The following is a 24,952-nucleotide window of genomic DNA, read 5'->3' on the forward strand; positions in this document are numbered from 1 at the left end:
GCCGATTGTTTACTGACTGAAAGATGAGTTGGAATTATTCCGACACACATATTGGTCGAAAATTAGTCGCTATTGTAAGAAAGGAAATGTTTGTCGGAGGGTTGTCGATGATTAGTCGGAAGAGCTCGAATTCCTTCTATAAATATCCTCCACCAACGAAACAATTTTTTTCACTCATTTCACATCTCACTCTCTATAAAACTTTCTTTCTTCTAAATACTTTAATTTCTTTCATACAAATTATGATATTTACATTATCTCTCAAAGTAAAAAGTATTTTTTTTTTGTCAAACGATTTTCTATTAACCCAAAACGAAAAACTTTACAAACAGGGTATAAACCCAGATATCCAGGGTTTTCCCTATCAATTGCATCAATGTGAAAGTGGGGCCCATCTTCTAGGAAGAGTTTCTCCACCCCACTCTTCATGTGCACGGGAGAAGTCGGGATATCTCAAAAAAGCCACACACGACGTTACAAGAATTTGGCTTAAATAGCTACGATAAAAGGAACAAGCAAAACAAGTTAAGCCCACAAGCAAAAAGGCTCAAGTACGGTTCCTCAACCAGAGTGCAGTGGCCCCATTTGGATATAGAGAGACGAATCTGATTTTGGAATCAGCTTTGATAGTGTCTACTACCCTCCTTATTGTCATTACCTTCTTATGCCATACCGTATTGTTTCTTACTTTTCATATAGCATATACAGGGTTGCGGAAGATTGCAGCTATGAGTCACGATTTTGCCTTGGGTAAGCGACATTTTCGAAGTATGTCTTTCATGTTCCCAATTCCAGTTTACGCCCATCCAATTTGTAAATGCTTTCGTGCATTGAACGCTGATTTGCACTTGAAGAAGAGGTGTTCAATAGTTTCGGTATGCGTTCCACAAATGGGGCACAAATCATCATCCACCACTTTTGAGCCGATGTTTTGTTTTAAGTCTTTCATGATAAGCGAGCCAAACCATAAAGCGGCTTCTTAGAATGACTGCTCGATTCCACACTGCAGTAGCCCAGCATACTTTATCTGTGGTACCCATTAGATCTCTGTACACAGCACCGATGGAGTATTTCGGGTTTTTCATCCAGTCCCTTAAAGTCTCCTTCACCCCACATAGTTTTTTGAGCACCCAGCTCGCTGTGATGGAAGCATTTAAGAGGTCCCATCTGCCACCTTTCATATATACCTCATGTACCCATTTTACCCATAGGGAGTCCTGCATTGTACTGATGTGCCAGGTTATTTTACCTACAGCTGCTAAGTTCCATATTTGCATGTATCGGATTCCGAGCCCTTCTTCCTTTTTATACAAACCTCCTCCCAATTCACATTCTCTAGCGCTCTGTTGTCAGTTTCCCCGTGCCAAAGGTATGAGCGACACACAACATTGATATGATTTATGACTTTTTTGGGAAGGATAACAGTTGGACTCCAATAGTAAGAGATGCTCATGAGGACCGAGTTGACCAACTGAAATCTAGTTGTATAGGAGAGGTTCTTGGCAAACCATGCATGAATCCGACTAGTCATCTTATCCACGAGTTATTCACAATCAGCAGCTGTACACCGTTTGGATGTGAGGGGCATGCCTAGTTATTTTACAGGGAGGCTCTCAAAAGTAAAGTCTAGGGTGCTTGCTGCATGCATCCTGAAGATATCACTGACCCCTGTGAGTTAGATACCTGATTTAGAGTAATTGGCTTCAACGCCCGAGCTTGAGGAGAAAAGCTGCACCCCTTGGCATAGGGTCTAAATTAATTGCATATCTCCTTTACAAAACAACATCAAGTCATCCGCAAACACTAGTTGGTTTAGTTTCAATTTGGAGCATCTAGGGTGGAACTTGAAATCCTCAGCTTTACCTGCTGCTTTGAGAATCCTCGAAAGGTATTCTATGCCTATGACAAATAGTAGGGGAGACATAGGGTCACCTTGCCTAATTCCACGTTTAGCCTGGAAGGGTTCCAGGGGGTTACCATTCATGATTAAGGAGTATTGGGAGGAGGAAACACAGGTCATAAATCTCTTTACAAACCGGGTAGGAAAGTTGAGAGCAATCATCATGTCCTTTAGGAAGTCCCAGTTCAGAGTATCATAAGCTTTCCGAAGATCCATTTAAATGAGGCAACTAGGCATACAACTTCGTCTTCCATAGCGTTTTACCACGTCTTGGCATAGGAGGATATTGTATAAAATGCTGCGACCTTCCACAAAAGGGCTTTGATTAGAGCTGATGATGGCCTCTAGGACTGGCTTCAATCTACTACATATAAGCTTGGTGATGCATCTGTAAATGACGTTACAGCAAGAGATAGGACGGTAGTCCCTGGGCCTTTTAGACACTGTGTCTTTTGGGTTAGAGTGATTGCGTCACGTTCCAGGCCTTCGGGAGGACCCCAGAATCAAAGAACTCCTAGATTGCTCTGGTTATGTCCGTACCTACCACCGGCCAATAAGCTTTGTAGAAGCCACTATTGAACCCATTAATGCCGGGGCTTTATCCTCAGGGATGCTCCATAGAGCCTTTTTGATTTCTGCCTTAGAGAATGACAAGGGTAGAAGGTTTTGTTGGGCTGCTGTGAGGATTGGACCCTTGTAACAATATTCATGTTGATGAGACGTCTATTTTCAATATCGTTGCATAAGAGATCTGTGTAGTATTTTCAAAAAATCTCATGGATCCTACCCTAGTCACTGATGATCTCCAAACCCATGTGAAGCACATTGATGGTGTTTGCTTTATGTCTGTGCTTGATGGACTGATGAAAGAAATTGGTGTTTTCAACTCCCATGGTGAGCCAGGAAATTTTGTCCTTTTGTCGTAGCGCTGAATTTCGATCCTCCTTAGTCTTCTGAAGAAGATCTGCCATTTTACATTCAAGGTTAATAAGATGAACATTAGTTGGGTTAGCATGTATCTCCTCCTGGGCTTTTAGAAGGTTGTTCTCTACTAGGATCATTGCCGTCTGCTCATCCTTCTTGAATTTCTACTTGCACGTAGCCTGGACAAGTTTGAGTTTCTGAATTATTTGATGACTCTTGAGGCCCTAGATGGGGGTGTTCCATATATCTTAGATTACCCCCAAAAAATCCTCTCGTCAATGGTTGAAGAACTTGAATGAACGAGTCCTTTTGTGTTGCTTAAAGAAGTGGACTAACATCGGTGTAGGATCAAAGTCCCCCCCGGGGAGGAAAGCAGCTTCAGCTGTGGGGAAGGTGGTTTCCCAAGAGTGGTTGCCCATAACTCGATCAATTTTGCTTAAAACTCGCGCAAAACCCTCTTGCTTATTGGTCCAGGTAAAGAATCTCCCGATGCTTTTCAAGTCATGTATCTCACATGTCTCCATACATCTCCTTAAAGGATCCAGTTCACTGTTGCGAGATCTTTGGCCTATTCTTTTATTTCTATTGGCTATGCAGTTGAAGTCACCCATAAGGAGCCACAGGCCTACAATGTGGTTCTTAATGCTCTCAAGCTGAGTAAAGAGGCCTTATCTCCCTTTCTTATCACTAGAACCATAGACAAAAGGAGCAGGAGAATTTATCGCCATTTAGTGGGTTCACATCCGCATGAATTACCTAACTGCTACAATATCAGATATTCACACTAATCAAATCACTTTTCCAAGCGACTATGATGCGTCCTCCTTTATGCCAATCCAGATTATGAGTGAAGCACCAAGCGGGACATAGTCTTTGATAAAGGCCACCTAATCCTTGCCGCTTTACCTTGGTTTCAAGGAGACTTAAAAGGCTAACGTTGTGGTTAGCAATGAATCTCGCCACTTCCGTTTGTTTGCTTACCTTGTTTAGCCCCCTCACATTCCAGGTTAGAATGCTATTCATTGTCATCGATCGGGTAAGCCCCAAGCGCTTTGATTGGAAGTTTCTGTGTACTAATTTCCTCCCCAATTACATCCTCTAATTCAGACAAATTGGTATCAAAGGGGTTAGGTGTTGTGACTAGGGGTGTTCAAAATCGGATACCGGGTCGACCCGGTTCCGAAAAACCGAGTACTCGGTTTTCCGGATACTTAAAATTCTGTTCCGGATCCGACCCGGTTTAAACCGGGTCGAAAACCGGATACCCGGTTTTGTTAAAAACTTTTTTTTTCCTTTATTTCTTTTAACATTTTTATACAATGATTCACAATCAGTTCTATAAAAGTTACCAATTCATAATCAGTTCATCGCTAGTTGTACAATACTATAATCAATTTACAATTAGTTCATCATCAGTTCATCCAGGACCTTTCAGCTAAGATAGTCACAAGTCACAAGTCACAACTCACATGAATCATTACCAATTTACCATTCATTAGTTCATCACAATTCAATGATTCACAATCAATTATTTTCTCCAAATTTAAAGCAAAAAACAAAGGATTTGTAGAAGTAAACAATTCACAATCGGTTCATTAGTAGTTGTACAATCAATTCAAAATCCATGTAGATCTTCAATAAGTACCGAAAATGGCTGAATAAATCTGTGACAAAATCGAAAATGGCAAAAAAAAATTAAATAAGTACTGAAGAAGATCTGTGACAAAATGGAAAATGCGAAAATGGTGATGAACTAAGATGACAAAATCGAAAATGGCAAAACAAAGGTTAAATAAGTACTGAAGAAGATCTATGACAAAATTGAAAATGTGAAAATGGTGATGAACTAAGATGACAAAATCGAAAATGCAAAAAAAGTTAAATCTGTGACAAATATCAGAAAATGCGAAAAATTAAGAAGATCTGGAGAAAAAGAAGAATGGTGATGAACTAAGAATGGTGATGAATTGAAACTAACTTACCCAATTAAAGAACTGAAGAACTGAAGAAGAAGAAGATGACGTCTCAACGCGAATGGTGAAGAAGAAGCAAGATGATGGCGTGAAGAACTGAAGATTGAAGAAGCAAGATGACGTCTCAGTGAAGACTGAAGGAGGAAGAAGGCAAGCAGCAGCCAGCAAGAATGAAGGAGGAAGAAGACGGGATAGGCCCAAGGTAGATTAAGTCATTTAGGGTTTTGGTCTTTTGGAAATTAAAAAAAAAAAAAAATCAAACCAGATACCGGGTACCCGGTTTTCCAAAATTCTCGATCCGTATCCGACCCGAATACCTGGTTTTAAAACCAGGTACCCGACCCGAATTATCCGAATTTGGAAAACCGAGTAATTTGCCCGGTTTTAAAAATCAGAAACCAGGTTTTTCGAATCGGGTTTTCGCTACATACTATTTCCTGACCACCAATTGGTACCCATCTTTGTCTTTTCGTGGTCTATTGTAATTTTTAGGGGCCTTTTGGTTCCCTTTGTCCCCTCTGCATTCCTGTTCATTGTGACCCATTTTTTTTACATTTGGTATAAAGATTAGGCTTCCATTCATAGACCACTTGTTGAGTAACCAACTCGTCCTTCATATTAGCGAATTGAATTTCTTGAACTCATCATTGGTATTCATTTCAACTAAGACACAGGCGAACCTTAGCCTAGCTTTCTGACGTGTGGCATTATCCACTTTGATAACATTTCCCACAATACTTGCTAATTTTCTAAGGCTACTTTCACTCATGTACTCCACTTTAAGCTTAGGGAGTTAAATCCAAACGAGTATGGATGAAAGGCTATTCTTGTCTGTTAACATTTCTGGAGTCCATGGTTTAATCACAAAGGGTTTATTATCAAACAATACTCCATTCGACTCATAAGCCTTATCCCTAGACTCGATTGATTTCATCCTAACCATATAGACTCCTTTGTCCACAATACCGACTGAGTCTATGTCTAGGTCTTTCCAAATTCTACGCACAAATCCATCTATAACATGTAAAGGTGGTTTTGCCCTGACCACAAAACATACCACAACTGTTTCTTGATAACGAATTTCATCCTCAATATCAAATAAATCAATTTTAACAAGATTAGGTTTTAAAGGTGTGATATCTTCGGTTGTTGGTGTAGGAATCTGTGTATCCTGACCTAGCTACTGACTTGATGTGCTCGAGATTGCCCACGGTCGGCTGGGATGAACACCATGGTCGTCACACTCAACAGTAGGTTTGGGGTTATCGAATTTGTCCCCATCTACCTCTTTAGGACTATACTAACACGGTGGTCGCAGAGGTGGGGCTTTGGGCTGGGTTGCTTCACCTTCCCCTTCCATACCTCCAATGACAATGGCTGCCCAGCTTTGGGGCTCTTTTGCTGCACCTCCATCTTTCGTGGCCGACCTGGGCCTCGTTCTTTGGCTGGTTCACCCATGGCGAACCTGAGGAGGCTAGAGATAGAAGTCGGGAGGGTTTAGAGAGTATTCTTTACGCTATCAAGGTACGTTATTTTTTCTATTAATTACATTATTTATTGTTTCATGAATTTTATTTTATAATATATGTTGTATTTATTTTGAAATTTTTTTTTAATAAGCATTAAGGTGCGTCCTTTTTTTTATAATAATTATAAGTACTTACTTGAAATAGTAGTTTTTCTTAATTATATTCAGTTATGTACTGTAAAAATGTGTTAAAAATGATGAAAGTACGTTCCTCAAATTTAATGAAATTAAGTATCGTATTACTTACTTATATTTAGTTGCAACAATAAAATCTTACTAAAATTAGTAACAGAATAATTTTCGATTTGGAGCTTTTAAATTCCGCACTAATGCTAATTACTGCCTATATGTTTTTTTTAAGGTTGTAATTCGCACTAGTGTGGAATTTTAAAGTTCCGATTCGTAAATTAATTCTTAGTAAAATTTGATGTTGCAAACAAACCAATAAGTAAAATCTACGATGCTGAATTTCCTTAGATTTAAGAAACATATATTTAAAATTTTCACTTTTTTATCTTACATACGAGGATATAATTAAGAAAAACTACTATTTCTATTTAGTACTTTTAATTTTAACGAATAAATGGTCGACCTAAAAGCTTATTAAAATTTTTTAAATGAAATACCGACTAGATTCCGACTACTAGTTAGTCGCCGATCAGTCGGAATTTTGATTTTCAAATTTTGAAATTTAGTCAAAAATGATCTCTGACAAGTATAATACCGACAGTATATTAGTCGGAAGTCAATCGTTGATTAGTCAGAAGAGATCGTATTCCTTTTATAAATACCCTCAACCAGCAAAATAATTTTTCTTCACTACTTTCACATCTCAATCTCTATAAAACTTTCTTCTAAATACTTTAATTTCTTTCATACAAAATTATCATATTTACATTATCTCTCAAAATTAACAAGAATTCTTAACACTATCAAGGTATGTTTGTTTTTTTCCTGTTAATTAGATTATTTATTGTTTCATGAATTATAGTTATATTTTCATTAATTTAATTTTAGTTATATGCATTATTTATTATGTTATGATATATGTTGTATTTATTTAAAAAAAAATTTAATGAGCTTTTAGGCGCAGCCATATTTTGCACTAATTATAAGTACTTACCCGAAATAGTAGTTTTTATTAATTATATTCTTGTATGTACTATAAAAATAAGTTAGAAATGATTAAAATATGTTCCTCAAATTTAATGAAATTAAGCATCGTATTATTTACTTATATTAAGTTGCAACAATAAAATCTTACTAAAATTAGTAAAAAAATAATTTGTGAGTTGGAGCTTCAAACTGCGCACTTGTGCTAATTACGGCCTATATGCTTAGTTTTTAAGGCTTTAATTCGTACAAATGCGCAGTTTCGAAGCTCTGATTTGCCAATTATTCTTAGTAAAATTTGATGTTGCAACAAAAGTAATAAGTAAAATTTTCAATGCTTAATTTCATTAAATTTAAGAAAGATATATTTAACATTTCCACTTTTTTATGGTACATACAAGGATATATTTAAGAAAAAATATTATTTGTGTCTAGTACTTATAGTTTTCACGATAAAATGGCCGTTCTAAAAGCTCATTAAATTTTTTTTTTAAAAAAATATTTACCGACCAATTTCCAACTAATATATAGTCGCAAATCAGTCGGAAATTTGAAATTCAAAATTTGAAATTCAGTCAAAGATGCTCTGATAGACGTATTTATGGAGGAACAACTTTTTGTTTACCGACTGTTTTCCGACTCCTTTACGGTCGGTAAGTGGTCGGTATTCTAAAAAGTTGTTTCACTTTTCAGCTTTTCTTTTTAATATTTTCCGTGCTAGTTATTTCGCAGGGTAATGACTTACGTAGTGAAAGAAGTTGGATGTACAAGAGAAGTTGTAAAGGAGTTTATAATATTAGATATTTAGAAGGGGTCGGAGAATTTTTATACAATTTGCAGAGAAAAAAATCTAGATGAGGTTGCCGAGTCTGAAGACGGACTTTCATATTCCCGAGAGACTTTACGATGAAATCTGTCAATTGATTATTGAAGTGTTTCCAAAAGATAAGCGGATGACATCCAATTTTTATGATACGAAGAAATGAATTTCAGCTCTTGGATTACTGGTAGAGAAGATTGACTGTTGTATTAATGGGTGTATGATTTATTGGGGCCCCACAGCAAGTATGACACAATGTGATGATTGTGGGGTTTCTAGATGGATAACAGATAAAACCCCAAGAAAGAAGTTCCACTACTTTCCCCTCAGTTCTAGGCTACAACGGTTGTATGCTTCTGCGACTATGTCAGTCACATGAGCTGGTATGCGAAGCACTATTCAGAAGTTGGAGAGATGTGTCACCTCTCGGACAGTGAAGCCTGGTTGACATTTAACGCGACCCATTCGGATTTTTCTAGGGAGACAATAAATGTGAGACTAGGGTTGTGTACAGATGGTTTCAACCCATTTGGCAGCTCGGGACAACAATATTCTAGTTGGCTCGTAATATTAAGTCCTATATAATCTTCCTCCCTTGATGTGCATGAAGAAACAATATATGTTCTCAACGGTGATCGTTCCTAGTCATAACAATCCAAAACATAAGATTGACCTGTACCTACAGCCACTAATACACGAGTTGAAGCTGTTATGGGAAGATGGGATCCAGACATACGACGTATCTAAGAGAGGGAACTTTCAGCTTCGTGCGGCTTTGATGTGGACAATCAACAACTTTTCAGCTTATTCGATGATGTCGGGTGGAGTACATGTGGCGTGCACGCTTGTTCGTATTGTATGGATGATTCCAAAGTCGTCTATGTATGTAACACCCCGATATTTTCCCGATATTTTTCCCTGATATATTTAATAATTTATTAGTAATATTATTTCAATATATATATTTTATTTATTATTGGGCTTGGTCATGAGATTGCAATCCTTTTTGGAAAATAGAATTATTTTGGGCCCAAACTTTTCCTTAACCCATCTTTTATTTTTTTTTTTAAAAAAAATAATAGGAGGGAAATGGCCGGCCCTATGGGGACTCTTGGTGGAGTTTGTAACTCCCTTAGAGTAATGAAAGATCAAGGCATTAATCCCATATAATTAACCCTTCTTAATTCCTTAATCATTTTTCATTTTGGCATCCTTTCATTTTTAAAGTTTCCAAGAAAAAAAAACATATCCTCTCAAAAATTCCTCCTAATCCACATGCCTAACTCCATTACCCTTCAGCATTTGGTGTTGTTCCTTTACAATTGTGAGTGTAATTCTTAATCTATGTTGATTCTTAAGTTTTAATTTAAAATTCTATGATTATTATATGTTTTATCTTATAATTCATGTTTAATTTATAAATTAAAATTTCATGTATGATTTTGGGATGTATTTTTTTATCTAAATTGATGAAGGATGTATTTTTTTTAGGGTTTTTAGATATGCATATATGTGAAGAATAGGATTGGTTTGTATGATGGGTGATTTTGAAATTTATATATAAATATGAATGTTCATGTAAAAAAATGTGTGTGTGGTTTTTTTATATTTGGTGGAAAAGTTATTTATTTTATTGGCTAATATGAGAAATTTATAATTTTTGCTAGAAAAAAAAAATATACAAATATGTATAAAGAAATTATTGTTGAATAATGAATTTAATCTCAAAGATGGTTCATAAGAATTATATAAATTTGGTCATTGATATTTAATAGGCAGTATACCATTTGGAATTCATTTGTTGATGAATTTTGGTAAATCCCGTAGGATTAGGGAAATGGTAAAAAAAAATTTGTTTTTGTAGCACTTTTTGGCATGAAAATAGGTTAAAAAAAATACTTAGAGTACATTATGAATTATGAAAATTAGTACCCGGGGGTTTTGACGCCTTCCAAATGCAACGGTGAAGTCGGAATTTCAGTTTGACAGTGTTAACATACTGTTCTGGACAGAATACTAAATCTTAATTTTATTTGATGTTATGTTGTGATGTAGTATGTTGTGTGATCATGAATTGATTGCAAGAGTGGCATGATGTTAGATGTGTGTGTGTGCGCACGCGCGCTTTGATTGTGGTTTCAGAAAGTGTGAATATATGCTTATTCCTGTATGTACGATTGTGTCATGTAGGAAGTCGATTCGTGACGAGAAGTTGATAGGTACATTTAAGATTTGCTTTTGCTTTCTTAAGGTACGTATAAGCAATAAAACTTTGTACATCGTGGATTAGTTGTTTTAAAAGAATAATAATAATAATAACAATAATAATAATAATAATAACAATAACAATAACAATAACAATAACAATAACAATAACATAACAATAACAACAACAACAACAACAACAACAACAACAATAATAATAATACTAATAATAATAATAATAATAATAATAATAATAATAATTATTATTATTATTATTATTATTATTATAAAATATTAAATAAATTATGAAGATGATGTTATGCTTTCTTAATCAAGAGATATGATTTCAATAACTCGATGAGTAGAGGTATTATGACCTCACTAACTTTAAAATAGACGTAGTATGACGTCGATTGGTGGAAAGATTTTTACTCGCGGTTTATGGGGGCATTATGAGCCACTGCAGGGGTATGCATACTTAAGCATAGGCATCGAAGTAAGGCGTGTTGCCTATGGTAGAGACTTGTTTAGGGGTTAGCTCCCCCTAATGTATTGTCTCACTCTTGAAGTTTGGGATTTGGTCCAGCAGTAGGGCTGACTGACTCAATAAATCATTTGTAATTTATTAAAAAGTAATTATTGAACTGTAGCCGACGTATGGTAGGTTGCCATTGTGCTTTATGTTATAATGTTAATGTTATAAGAGATGTTTTGCTGACGTGTACCTTTGATCTTAACTATCCTGCAATGATGTTGTTTTCCTTTCTGGTTTAACTGGCAGTGAGTTAAGTTGCAGGCTGGGGAGTGAGGATTACACCTAAAGAATAAAATAGATAGCGTAAGGAAGGATTTTAATTTTGAACTTTATTAATTTTTTCTGGAATAGATTTGTTTAAGAGGCGACTTCGCTCTCGAGATGTATTCCTTGGACTTTTGGTTTCATATCTTTTATCCGCTGCTAAGACTATGATATCACTAAATAATCTACAATAACTCTAGTAGAACTCGATCCGCAAGTTTTAACTTTAAAAATTTTGTTTTCTCGTGCCTTTATGACATCTTGGTTTAACTCGGGTCCTACTTAGTTTTCTTTTAATATATAAAAAATCTCTCTTTTAACGATACGAGTTTTTCCTGGATGTTCAATGTAAGACACAGCAGCAAAGTGAGTTGGTTTAACTCACATAGGAGATTTTTAGATAGGAGGCACCTGTACTGCATAAATCGGATAAATTTCAGTCATGGAGTTGTTTAGAAGGATATTAGACTCGACATACGTATGGGAAATGAGCTGTTAGAGGAGCTGGATCGTTTTGGGTTTTTAAGGGTATTTGAAGATGATGCATCTGAGTACAACACTGAAATCAGAAAATACTGTGTTGGATGGAAGAAGAGAAGCATTTTTTGGGATCTATAGTACTGGAGAACAAACATGATCCGTCACAACTTGGACGTGATGCACATTGAGAAGAACTTTTTTGATAACATTTTCAACACATTAATATGTGTGCCGGGAAAAACTAAGGATCATCTGAAGGCACGTCAAGATTTAGCTGAACTCGGCATCCAATTAGAATTGCATCCAGTTGGTTCAACCATCCCTATGGCCACATACACACTTAATAGACAACAAATGACTGTCCTTTTAGAGTGGCTTAAAACTCTAAGATTTCCTGATGGGTATGTTGCAAATTTAGCCAGGAACATCGACATAGCTAAACATCAGATATTCGGGATGAAGAGTCATGATTGTCATGTGTTCATGCAACGGTTAATTCCCATAGCATTTCGAAAATTGCTGCAAACCAAAGTATGGGAAGCTTTAACAGAAGTTAATCTGTTCTTTAGAAGTCTTACTTCTCCAAAGATTTCTGCAACTGATATGTGGAGGTTGGATGAGGAAATTGCAGTGGTGCCCTTAAAATTAGAGACTATATTTCCTCCAACGTTCTTTGATGCTTATCTCCTTGTTCATTTAGCTTACGAGGTAAGGATTGCTGGTCCAGTACAATATAGGTTAATGTATCCATTTGACAGGTAAATTTAAAACTAATTATTATTTAGGTTACAAGTCAACAAGTCTTAATAATTACTATTTAACAGGTACCTTTGACATTTAAAGCTTAATGTCAAAAACAAAGCGCATGTTGAGGCTTCGATCTATAATGCATATCTTACAGAAGAAGCATCATACTTTGTCTCGCATTACTTTGGGCAAGACGTTCGATGAGAGTTAGAGATCTTCCTAGAAGCGATGACGGAGGCTTTAATAACGTCAGATCAAGTGTTTTGTCCATATTCACACATCCAATCAAATTCCAAGGGAGGGGTAAGGTTCTTATAATGGATGAAGCAGATCTCAACATTGCTCAGACATATGTTTTGCGAAACTTTCCGGAGGTTAATCACTTTTATGATCAATTTGTGCACTTAATCAAAAAGTACAAACCAAATTTAAACCCGGAGCAGATTGATCATGTGGTGCAAAACCAATTTGCACCTTGGTTTCAACACCTTGTAAGTACACGTTTAACATTGTAATTTTGAATGTTAATAGTATTACAAACTAAGTTTAAATTATTGATAATGTGCAGTCTAGGGACGGGTTTCTTGATGGTGTGGAGAATGCTGACATTTTAAAGGACGTCGCCGAGGGACCATTGCAGAAGGCACGTCGCTATGATGTTTGTTACGTGAATGGTTATAGATTTCACACTATATTCCATTCTGCTAAAAGTAAATCCACTGCAAACAGCGGGGTGTGCGTTAAATCTGATGATAACAGTCCAGATGAAACAGACTTTTATGGAAAGTTAGAGGACACTATTGAGCTTGAGTATCGAGCACTTCCAATTAAAAGGGTCACACTATTCAAATGTCAATGGTATGATCAAACTACCACCGGATATGACCATGGTACGAGAATCCATCCATGGTACAAGCTGGTTGACGTTCATAATGGTCGATCGTATAGAAAGTAGGATCCTTTTGTGCTAGCAAGTCAAGCTTCCCAAGTTATTATGTACCTTATCCGAGTTTAAAACAAAACATGAAAGATTGGCGAGCTGTTTGCAAAGTCAGGTCGAAGCATTTCGAGGAAAGTGCTTTCCAACTGGAAGAGAAATCACCGGATTTTGTGGTAAATGAAGATGTTTCAGAGGAAATAGTCGCATCGCTGCGTGATCTAGCTAATGAGCTGTTAGTGTTAGACGAAACGGTTGATGATGTCGATGAAAACGAAGACACCGACGAAGATCTTGTATTATCTGACGACAATGATATCGATGACAATTATATAACCCAATAAATTTTATTTTGTTATCCAATATTTTTTTAGTCGTATGTTTAATTAGGTACATTAATTTTTAAATTTGGAACGATTTTCAATTTTAGTAATTATTAATATTAATTTAAAATATAATTGTCTATTTAATACTAAAAGTAATAAAACTTATAATAATTTTTAGTATAACATAATAATAATAATAATAATAATAATAATAATAATAATAATAATAATAATTATTATTATTATTATTATTATTATTATTATTATTATTATTATTATTATTATTATAATTTTAATTATAATTAATTGAATACTCGAATAAATCGAAAATCAAAAGGTGGGAATAATTGAAATTTTAAAATACCGAGCATCTACCGACTATAATTTAGTAGGAATTCAATCGAAATTTTGAATTTCAAATTGTTCTAGAAAAGGTGGACTGACAGCTCTGCAACCTTAGGAAGGAAAACATGCTTTTCAGTTTCGTCTAAATACTAGTCGGAAAGTAGTCGGTATACTGAAAAGGTGTTTCACTTTTTAAAGCTGGCAGACATGCCATAATTGCTCTGATTTACACTGCAAAAAGTATCTCACCGACTAACCTGCGATTAAAATCTCGTCGGTAAGTGGTCGGAAAATTTCTGAGTAAATTCTCATGGGTAAAAAAATTTGTGAACTGCTCTGCGACTAATTATTAATCTGTAATTAGTCGGAAATTTCTTTAAAATAAATACCCAAATTTTCACCAGAAACGCCATTTTCTTTTTTACTCCATTTCAATTTTTTACTCGATTTGCTCTCCTCTTATTATTCCTCTGACGATTTCATAGGCCAACATTCCGACACTTTTTCGACTACTTCATCTCCTACTAAATCTCCGACAACTTAAGGTTAGTTTTCTTTTTATTTTTTTATATTTTAAACATGATTTTTGACATTTCATGGGTTTTTTTTTATTTAATTGTGGAATGATTATGTTAAATGTTAAACATGATGACTTTCTTAGTATTATTGAACATTATTCTTGAATATGTCATTTTTTTTTTTGATTTATGATCATGTTTTAAGATATATAATTTCGAAATTTCTATGGATTTATATTAAACATGTTCATGAACATGATAATTTCAAAATTGGTGGCTAAAGAATGATTTTTTTTTTTGAAATTTCGAAATATATACAATTGGTTTATGAAATGTTGCTGATTTGTGAATTTGGGACTATTTTTTGTTGTTGATTTTTTTTTTTGAATTTCAATATATATATATATATATATATATATATATATATATATATATATATATATATATATATATATATATATATATATATATATATATATATATGATTCATATTGTTAGTTTTTTTTTTTTTAAATTCTTGAACATGTTAAATTGATGAATTTTTGGTTTTTTCTTTTAAGAACATGTTTAAAGTTGTTGATCATGTTAAAGTTATGGTTTTTTTGTTTTATGTTAAATATTAGGGTGTTTTGTTTTGGTGCTGGGTGGGCTGTTTTGGGTGGGTATTTGGGCGGTTGTGTGGTGGTTTAGGGGCAGCTGTGGGGTGGTTTAGGGGCAGCTGTGGGGCGGTTTAGGGGCAGTTTTGGGTTGTTGAATTTGTTTTGTGAATTAATTATTTTTGATAAGTAGTAAAAATAATAATAATTATTATTATAATAATAATAATAATAATAATAATAATAATAATAATAATAATAATAATAATAATTGTTAACATGATTAATTTTATTTTATTAAGCCATGCCTAGAATGAGAAACAACCATGGACAAAGGATTGACCTCAGAACTGGGAAACCTTATGAGTCATACAACGACCACCCGGACACCACATACCTTATTCGTCCTTCACATGAACAACCTCAACCTCGACCTCAACATCGTACCCTTTCTGATCCTCAACCTACACCTACTCGACCTCAACCTCTAGTTTTAACTTATTCTCAACTGATTCCGGGTTTAGAGGAGCACTGAGGAGTGAATTTATGACGGAGGAGGTCACTCCCTCTCCGGTGACATCGCGTGGTTCGCAACGTCCGTCTAGGACACAAAAGCCTGCCACTCCACAAGGACCGCCGCGTAAAGATTCTTCCCCTGCGGTGGAGCACCCACGACCACCCCTCCCATGGCTGCCTAATAATTCTGGGTATGTTTTATTTTTTGTTGCTTTTTAATAGTTATATTCAGTCAATAAACTAATTAAAACTTGTTGATTTTTGAAGTTTTTCCATAGACGGTGGCATCCAATTAGCCACCTCCATCCGTAGGTCCTTTGACGCTTATCAAGATCCTAATGGATGGGCATGGAGGCACCTAGACAGACAAACAATCGAGTTTTATTGCCAACAGTTTCAAGTAAGGATAACTACTTTATCATTTATCTATTTGATTTCATTGTAACTTCTTATAAATATACTAATTGATCTTGTCGTTTCAAAAACAATGGTCTTGGGATCCTTTTATTACTCTCTTTGTGTATAGGGAGTGGGAGAAGAAGGCCAAGATTCGGTACAAGGACATTATTTTTAATCATAGAAAACCTATGAGAAAAATAATGACTACAAGCCAAGCTGGGTGGCAAAGGAGATTTGGGAAAGGTGCGTGAGTTTCTGGAAGTACAAAATTTTTCAATCTCATCAGTCCCGAGGTAGGAGGAACCGCCGCCGGGGGGAAGATTAGGATGCGGCTGAAGTCACCCATACTGACAGTTCGATTTCTGCGAGCAGGACGTTACGCATTTTGGTATAAGTTCTAATTTCTTTAAGTTTGTTTATTTACTTTATATATATATATATATATATATATATATATATATATATATATATATATATATATATATATATATATATATGTATATATATATATATATATATATATATATATATATATATATATATATATATATATATATATATATATATATATATATGTATATATATATATATATGTATATATATATATATATGTATATATATATATATATGTATATATATATATATATATATATATATATATACATAGAGTCAATAACCATTTATAAAATTTATTTCAGGAGCAAGAGCAACAAAGGACGCCTTCTTCTTATGAGTTGTTTCTTCACACTCATAAAGTGCGAACCAAAGATGGTTTGCTATGGGTCAACGAGAAGGCCGAGGCTATAAGTTTATGTTTAATTTCTTATCTACCCTATTTTTTGTTAGCATTTTTAGTTAACATAAAAAAATAGATTAGCTTTTGTAAGTTTGCTATAGTAGATTAATTTATGTATACATATATTTTAGAACATTCTTTAGAATAGCTGATGTTGGATGTTGAGGAAATGCTGGATTTTTAGCTGTTTTCGAATTAGATACATAGTATATCTATATTGGTTTATATTTCAGGGCTACATTGGTTTATATTTCAGGGGTTACTTAAGTTTTGGTTTTTGTTAATTTATAGAGGAAACTTTGCCAAAAATTTTACAAATCCATTGTTTAAATGTTTATAATTTCGATTTGTAGGATGAATACAAGCGCCTTATTGCACCTTTCCCCGTAGATGCGCCTGTCGAGTACGGCCGAAAATTTTACAAATCCAATCAAACAGGTACGGCGGAAGAATATATGGAATGTGATTTGGCCACGGAAAAAGTGAAAATCACGACCTGCTAAACCATCTGAAAAAATAACAGTATATTAATATCATTCAATTCATCTAAAACATATATGATTATAGGAAAGGAAATACGAGTACCAGATAAGTTTAAACTGAAGTCAATTACAACTGATGATTGGCTTGATCGATTGCTAGATCTACCACTAGATCTCCCGCGTGATGAAGATCTGGATCCGCGACCCTTTGAGGATGATGTACTGTACTCGAGCGCACTTTTGTTTCTCCTGAGGGTTCTGTTTGTCGTTGGTCTTTCCTTCCTCGGTGGATTTGCTTGTATCATCAGGGTGTTGTTCATGTTATAAGTACCTAAGATATGTGTCGTACAACTGCAGGGTCGGCTTTTAAAACTTCATCCACCAACGATTGAAAGTACTCTTTATCATCAGCGTTTGTGTGCCGTACTTCTGCATTGGCGTCTTCTTCTGCCTCTAAGTACTTTTTTCCAAAATGGATGTATATCGTCCAAGTACAACGAACCATGAAACCGGATTGACAAGTAACAGTAACACGCGTAGGGTAATCAGTGGGTTCTTTGAAGTACACAACCGCATTTGTCAAAAACATAAATTTCCAAGTTTAACATCCAGTTGTGCTCCATCATCAATTGTTTCAAGACAAATATGAAAACATGACGATACAACGGTCTCAAAAAATTAAGTCGCGACGTCCTTGAAATCGAATTCATAGAATCCTGCAGAACTTGTCTTATCCTCGATTGCTGATTCGTTATCAAATGCGTGTGCCCATTAAAAACGCTGGGTAGCGGTAATAGCTCATTTAATACCCTCTTTAAAAGCGTTTTATAAAAATTTTAAAATTTTTAAGTCTAAGGGCGGTTTTGTTATTTTATTAAATTAATTTAAAATATAAGTAGCAATAAAATGAAAAGGGTGACGAAAAATAAAAATTGAAATTTAAAATTACGGCGATTAAGAAACGAAATGATTTGATACTAGTCCCAATACCTGAAACAACATACATCATTATAACAAACAAAAATAATTGCAACTATGTTGCTATTTGGAGGTCTACTTTTTTAAAGAATAGCAAAATTACAAATTCTTTTAATAATCAAAAGGAAACCAAAATTAAACTTGACTTGCAATGATTTAATAAAAAAAATAGCAAAAAGAAAAATCTAGTCGTGTTTTGTTCCCTTACAAATAACTCAATTGATAGTTGCACCAATTCAAGATATTCATTCAAATAGTATTAAGGACTCAAGAGGAAGTAGTATTGGATACAATGCTTCAATGAAATTATAATTATCATATTGCCAAACATAGCCAGTAGGTTAGTTTGTAACTACTAAAGATTGGCAATGAAATTCACAATTCAACATCCAAGCTAGGCCGATGGAATTCCCAATTCAAGGATGGGCTTTTACGCTCTGGAATTCCCAATTAAAATCATGTCGTATCAAATCCTGAAATACAAACAGGAATACGGGATTAAGGTAATACAACCTAACTATGCATCAATATCAAAATTTGATGCCAAATTATTGAAATTTTATGTAAATTTAGTAACTTTTTCAATCAAGTTAGACAATAAAATCAACAACCCAACTCAATATTCACCGCAAATTCCTTCAGATTCAGTCATTAATCAATGCTAAAAGTTAAAAATCAAAGATGAAAATATAAACTCAAGAAATCATCCATGTAAAACCTTCATAAGTAAATTCCACAAAAGCAAAGTGAAGGGTTAATTTAGATAACCAAACATGATAATCAACAAACTAAACTCAAAAATAAAAATACCCAGATTTAGATCTAAACAATCAAACACAAAATCAAAACAAGAGCTAATGAAGCTCATTTACCGGTCAACAATTGATGAAAAGTTTTGTAAGTTGCTCTTTAGTAACTTGTAACAAACATGAAATGTATGATCCCTCAAATGCTCTTCAGTTGACTAATTTCAGCAAAAATTGAATATGAAAATTGAAAATACACAATTTTCAATGCCTATTTATAATAATGACAAGAAAAATTGAGATTTGCAGAGTTCATGACAACCTCTTGCTTGATCAAATAAAGATTGCGACGAAAATCAACCCTAATTCATCCATACTGTTGTGATTGGTGTGACTTGAGTGCACATTTGATGAGGTGTATTCATGTGTGACCTTTGGGATGGAATCCCATGAATGTGTTAATGTGGGTGTATTAAGTTAAGTTTTGATGATTGATTTATGATGGTGTTAAGTATGGATTAATAAGGTAATGAAGTGTGAGAGTTATGAGACTTAACGAAGAAGTGGAAAGGTTGATTCAAGATGCTCTACTATTCAAGTCGAGCAAATACTGTCAGAAGCCTCTGAAGAGCCGCTCGACCAGCTCGCTCGACCGAGCGAGCTCCAGGTTGGATCGAGCGAGCAGAAAGAATGCAACCAGAAGCTTATTGAAGTCCGCTCGACCAAGACGCTCGACCGAGCAAACCCCTGTTTTGGTCGAGCGAAGTCTCTGATACTCTAGAATGTTGTTTTATGACTCTTCATGTACTTAGGGATGTTTCATTATCATTTAATCATAGCTTTAATGTACTTAATGTAACTCAGTGTGATCTCTCCTATAAATAGAGAGCTCTCAATCACATTGTAATCATCCACAAATACACCCCAAGCCAAACACTAGCCTATATCTCTTCTCTATTGTAATTCTCCATATTTGAGAGTTCTTTGAACTCCTTTTGATAATATAAGAGATACTACTCACCGGAGGACGTAGCCTTAGTTGGGTGAACCTCGTTAAATCTTTGTGTCGTTTTAATGCTTTATTTTCTCCTACAAACATCGATATTATTGATAGCGTAATTTGTTTGTCACAAAACCTCATACACTCGATCTTGGTAATATTGGAATTTGAAACACATTGTTCAAACTCTAATACATTGTCGTTTTCACATACAACCCACTTTAATCACCAAGTAAGCAAAACGTTAAGCATAAAAATCATGTAATACTCACAAAAAATCCTTTAGTTAAAGTAGTTACCAGGCTTGATGTTGGAAAGAGTAATGCCTCATGGGAGGCGGCTAGGGCACATTAGTGTCTTCTCTTCTTCCACTTGGGTACCTAAATACCCTAAATTAAACAATTAAAGGGCAAAAAAATGAGTTTGAAGAAGCTTGAAAATCTGAGTAGCAATTCAAAGCTAACTAAACATAATCATCATACTTTACCTCTTAACAAAACCAACTAATTCCACATCAATACTATTATACTATACTTGAAAATCTGCCACTTTTGAGACAATGTATGATAGTGCCATTAAAAACGTAGTGGCCAACATAGCTTCATCGCAAAAACATTAAAAAGAGCAATATTGTTTCTTTGTTAGAAGTAATGAAAGTCATTAGTGCATAAGTTATGAATTGTTATCATAGGCAAAGGCAACATCAATTCGTAATTTTCAATTGAACTCAAATCCACCTTATTCCTGCTCAAAATTCCAAACAATGTAGCTGTTACTGGCCAGGCTATTAGATGCAGAACCATCACCTTAGGTCCTGGTGTTGTCCCGAACCTCTTATCTACTTCATTGTTGTTTGGAACCCGCAACTCTGATGTTGCTGTTGCGAACCCATAGTATAAGCACCAATAGGCAACCCACGAGGCCACGATCCTCGTATCACATTTTTTGCGCATAACATTCTTTAATATAAATTTAAAGGATTGTTTCTCGTTAATTGTAGTATACCTAAGAGAAATTTCGAATAAATTTAAAATGCTTGAAGGAAAATTGGGGAAATGAAGATAAACATAGGAACTCTAATATTAAGGAAAAGTAGGAAAATTAAGGCTAACAGTAACACAGAAACCCCAAGAAACTCTAATATTTAAAAAAAAAAAAAAAGGAGAATTAAGGCTAACACAGAACCCTAACTATTCAACATTTCATCTTCTACTTCAATTGAAGCTCCAAGGGTTTGTCTCAGGTTTTTTCCATATCACCATTTTTCCAAAGTTTCTAAAATTGATACTAATCAAAGACCCAAATCTTACATTTCAGTCAATGGCAAAAATTATACAAGCCAAAATGAGGTTGTTCACCATCAATCCATTCCCAATTTTAAATTAATACCTCACACTCAATTTCAAAATCAACAAACAATTGAAAAACAAAAAATTACCTCACTTTCAATGGCAAAAACCAAATTCAACCCAAAAAGTAATGAAATCAGGAGGAGGACGCCGGTACACTCCATTGTCAAAAGCTTCAAGAGGAGGACACCAGTATACTCCATTGTCGAAAACCTTTTGTCTTTAATCAGTAAAAATATCAGGAGACGGATGTAGCGAGAAAATCAGGTGCAGATGATGGTAAAGGAAAATGGAGAGAAAGGATTGAGAAGATCAGTAAAAGGATGAGGATTTGGCATGTTAGATGGAAACAAGATTAGCAAAAGGAAAAACAGTGTTGAGGGCAGGATAGGGATTTCAAAGGGACCGTTGATTAGTGTTGAATTTGCTTGTTTTTGGCTTTTAAACAATGAGAAATAGTATTGGCGAGTTTAAAAGTTTTTAAGAATAGGATTCACGTGCTTCTTTTTATGCTACAAGTTATTATCCCTCTAAGAAAGCTTTGATTGCCTGGCACAAGTGTTTACTGGTGTTGTGCGACAGCGAAAGTAATTGTTAAACATGTAACTTTATTTATCTAATGCACAATTTAATAAAGATATAACTTTGTAAAAGAAAAACAAATTACATATGACATTTAAGAGCCATGCTTATGTACACCATCGAGATCTCCGAAAAATCGATCTTTAAACCCGAACAAAGTAACATGAAGATTTTGTTTGAACTTGATATTAATTCTAGGCGAGATGCTCTTTCCTAAAACATCATTTCCTCCCATTACGATGCTTGGAAATAAACCAGAAATATGTTTTGAGATACAGAGAATCACACTAAACTCCTAGCACACGGAATCTAAAACGATGTGAGGAAAAAAAACTTAGAAGGATGAAAAATACGAAAATTATAAACGAGGATTGCAAGTTCTCGATGTAAATTGCTCGAGAAGAAAAGAAAACAGAAATTGCATCATATATAAAAACCACACAAGCATTCTATATTTATAGAATAGCTCACACCACTTCACGAAACAACATGTTACTTTACGAAACACGAGATTGGTTCACGAACTAATGTCGCCTTTGAACCAAACCATCCCAATACATATGGTTAATATAACCATAATTAACCGTTGGAAGTTATATTATAACCAACCCAAACGAGAAACTAACTTTCGCAAAGGAAACAGCAAAAACCAGAAAACTTCGCACAGATAGCTCGCGAGCCGCGAGCTGGGTCACGGGCCGCGACCTGTGTGTTCTCCAAAACAGAAACTTTTCCTCCTTCCTCGCGAGCCGCGAGTTGTTTCACGATCCGTGACCACTATATTTTGCTCAAAACACACACTTTGCAACCTTGGGATTTAATCAAATTAATTTATTTTAATTAATTTATTTAATTTAACTTTCGATGACCATTATACGCTCTAAATGACAATAGTAATAATCAACACAATAAAATTACAAAAGAAATTCAAAGCAAACAATAAAGAAAATCACATCAAGAAATTTACGTGATTCACTATTAATGAAATAGCTACATCCACGAGGCACCGAGAATCAAACTTTCACTATAAACTGGAAGATTACAAGATGAATATTAGAAACCCTAAAAACGGCTCACTTTTGCTTTTTCTGTCTATTCAGTTTTCACTTAGTAACCCTAATTCTAAGAAACAAGACTTTAATATAGTGTACCTCATAAACTAAGAAAATTAGGGCAAAAATGAACTAAAACCCATCAACGAACCCACAAAACACTCGTGGCCTATTGCATACTCCTGTCACGGAGTCGACTTCTGAACCTGACTCCTAGAACGTCAACTCAAGTTCATCTTATGGAAAACCAAACGCGAAGTACAGCCTTTACCACCAGCTCGGCGTTGCCTCCATCTCCATCGTGCCGACTCGACGATAGGTTCTAAAAAGCCCCCATTTGTCAGCATAGCAAGATGGCTCGTTTGTCACAAAACCCTTGCCAAGCTAACTCCGCTTTGGCTCTTGGAACACGCCCCTTGATTCATCTTCTTTCATGTTCAAGACTCATTGTTCGAGTTACTAAACATCAACAATTGGAATAAGGTAACTCTTCTCGAGTTCCTTTGGGCCTTTTCTGCTAAATATAATAGATTGTGGATGAATTAAATGGGTCCTCATTTACAATTTAAAGGTGCTTGAATGCAGTTCACTATTCTATCCCCATCACCCTTCAAGTTAAATCTCCTATGAGATGACCACATACTTGCGCTCAGATCCAGCCAAAAACCCAATAAATTTTTCATTTTTCTAAAATAAGGTTTTTTTATATTAAAAAATGGAGTTGTCATTTTAAGGTTTGAAATTGGCAATTTAGACCTTAGAATATGCACTTTAAATCTTTAAATTGACAGATTTAAACTATTAGTGTGAACATTTTAACCATTGGTGAAGAAAAATTAAGACTTAAAGTAAGGGCTTTAAACCTTAAAATAGATACTTTAAGCCTTATAATTGATATTTTAATGATTAGAGTAGGTACGTAAAAGATGTAATTACATCTTTAGATAAGAAAGATTAAGTCTTGAATGGGGGTTTTTAAGAGTTTGAATTGACATTTTAAGTCTTTGAATGAGTGTTTTAAGAGTTAGAGTAAGAGTTAAAAATTAAAATTAAGCCTTTGCAGAAGATATGTATATTAAGACTTGGAGTAAAGGTTTTAAGTGTTGAAGTTGGCATTTTAATTTTTGAAGTGAGCGTTTTAAGCCTTAGATTAAGAGTGTATTTATGATGATTTGAACAATTTTCGGTGCCATTTTAACATTAGTGTAAATTATGTTTATTTGTTTATTATTTGCATTTGAATTATAATATTTATTTACTATTTAATGTTAAAATAATTTTTAATAAAAGAATATTTTTTATTTGTATAAAAAATTAAAATAAAATGGAAATCAGTTGTCTTCCGACTAAAATGGGTAGGCGGAGGGTCGATATCTACAATCTGATCTCTCCCACCTTCCGATATTGTTTTACTGTCGAAAAATATCTATTTTTAAGTGAATTTGAATAAAATAGTTAGAAATTATTTGTTTAATTTTTCTAGAGGTGATCAAACACCGGGCCGGGCCGAGAGGCAAAAATCTGTCCATTGATGCGGGCCGGGCCGGGCCAGGCCAAAGTGCGGACCAAAAAGTTCTTGCCTAAACCCGTACTGTGCGGGCTTGCGGGCTTTTGCTGGCCTATGTTATATATTATTTATATATCTTATGTAAAATTTAAATAACTTTATAATTTTTAAATTTTTATGTAAAATTTATTTATCCAATCTAAAAGGTAATATTATGAAGTATTGAAAATCTAAAGAGATTGAAGCAGCCAATATAAATGACAAACTCATGGTCCCTGCCTCCCTCCTGCTGCTTGCAGTGTTGTACCAAACAATTTCTTCTATTTTTTATTTT

General features: G+C 34.7%; 1 protein-coding gene and 1 long non-coding RNA gene across 2 annotated transcripts; both read right to left on the reverse strand.

Moving 5' to 3' along the window:
* Positions 1-2,116: 2,116 nt before the first annotated feature.
* On the reverse strand, positions 2,117-2,871 carry LOC130805719 (uncharacterized). The gene is made up of 3 exons (XM_057670504.1): positions 2,725-2,871; positions 2,448-2,623; positions 2,117-2,288 (listed from the first exon to the last, which is right to left on the reverse strand). Exons 1-3 carry the CDS (start codon positions 2,869-2,871, stop codon positions 2,117-2,119), a joined length of 495 nt encoding a protein of 164 aa, XP_057526487.1.
* A 15,252-nt stretch (positions 2,872-18,123) lies between these two features.
* On the reverse strand, positions 18,124-21,928 carry LOC130805181 (uncharacterized). The gene is made up of 3 exons (XR_009040148.1): positions 21,567-21,928; positions 20,428-20,517; positions 18,124-18,855 (listed from the first exon to the last, which is right to left on the reverse strand). It is a non-coding gene; the product is annotated as an uncharacterized LOC130805181 (long non-coding RNA).
* Positions 21,929-24,952: the final 3,024 nt, after the last annotated feature.

The sequence above is a fragment of the Amaranthus tricolor genome, chromosome 2 (genome assembly GCF_026212465.1).
Source record: "Amaranthus tricolor cultivar Red isolate AtriRed21 chromosome 2, ASM2621246v1, whole genome shotgun sequence".
NCBI classification, from domain to species: Eukaryota; Viridiplantae; Streptophyta; class Magnoliopsida; order Caryophyllales; family Amaranthaceae; genus Amaranthus; species Amaranthus tricolor.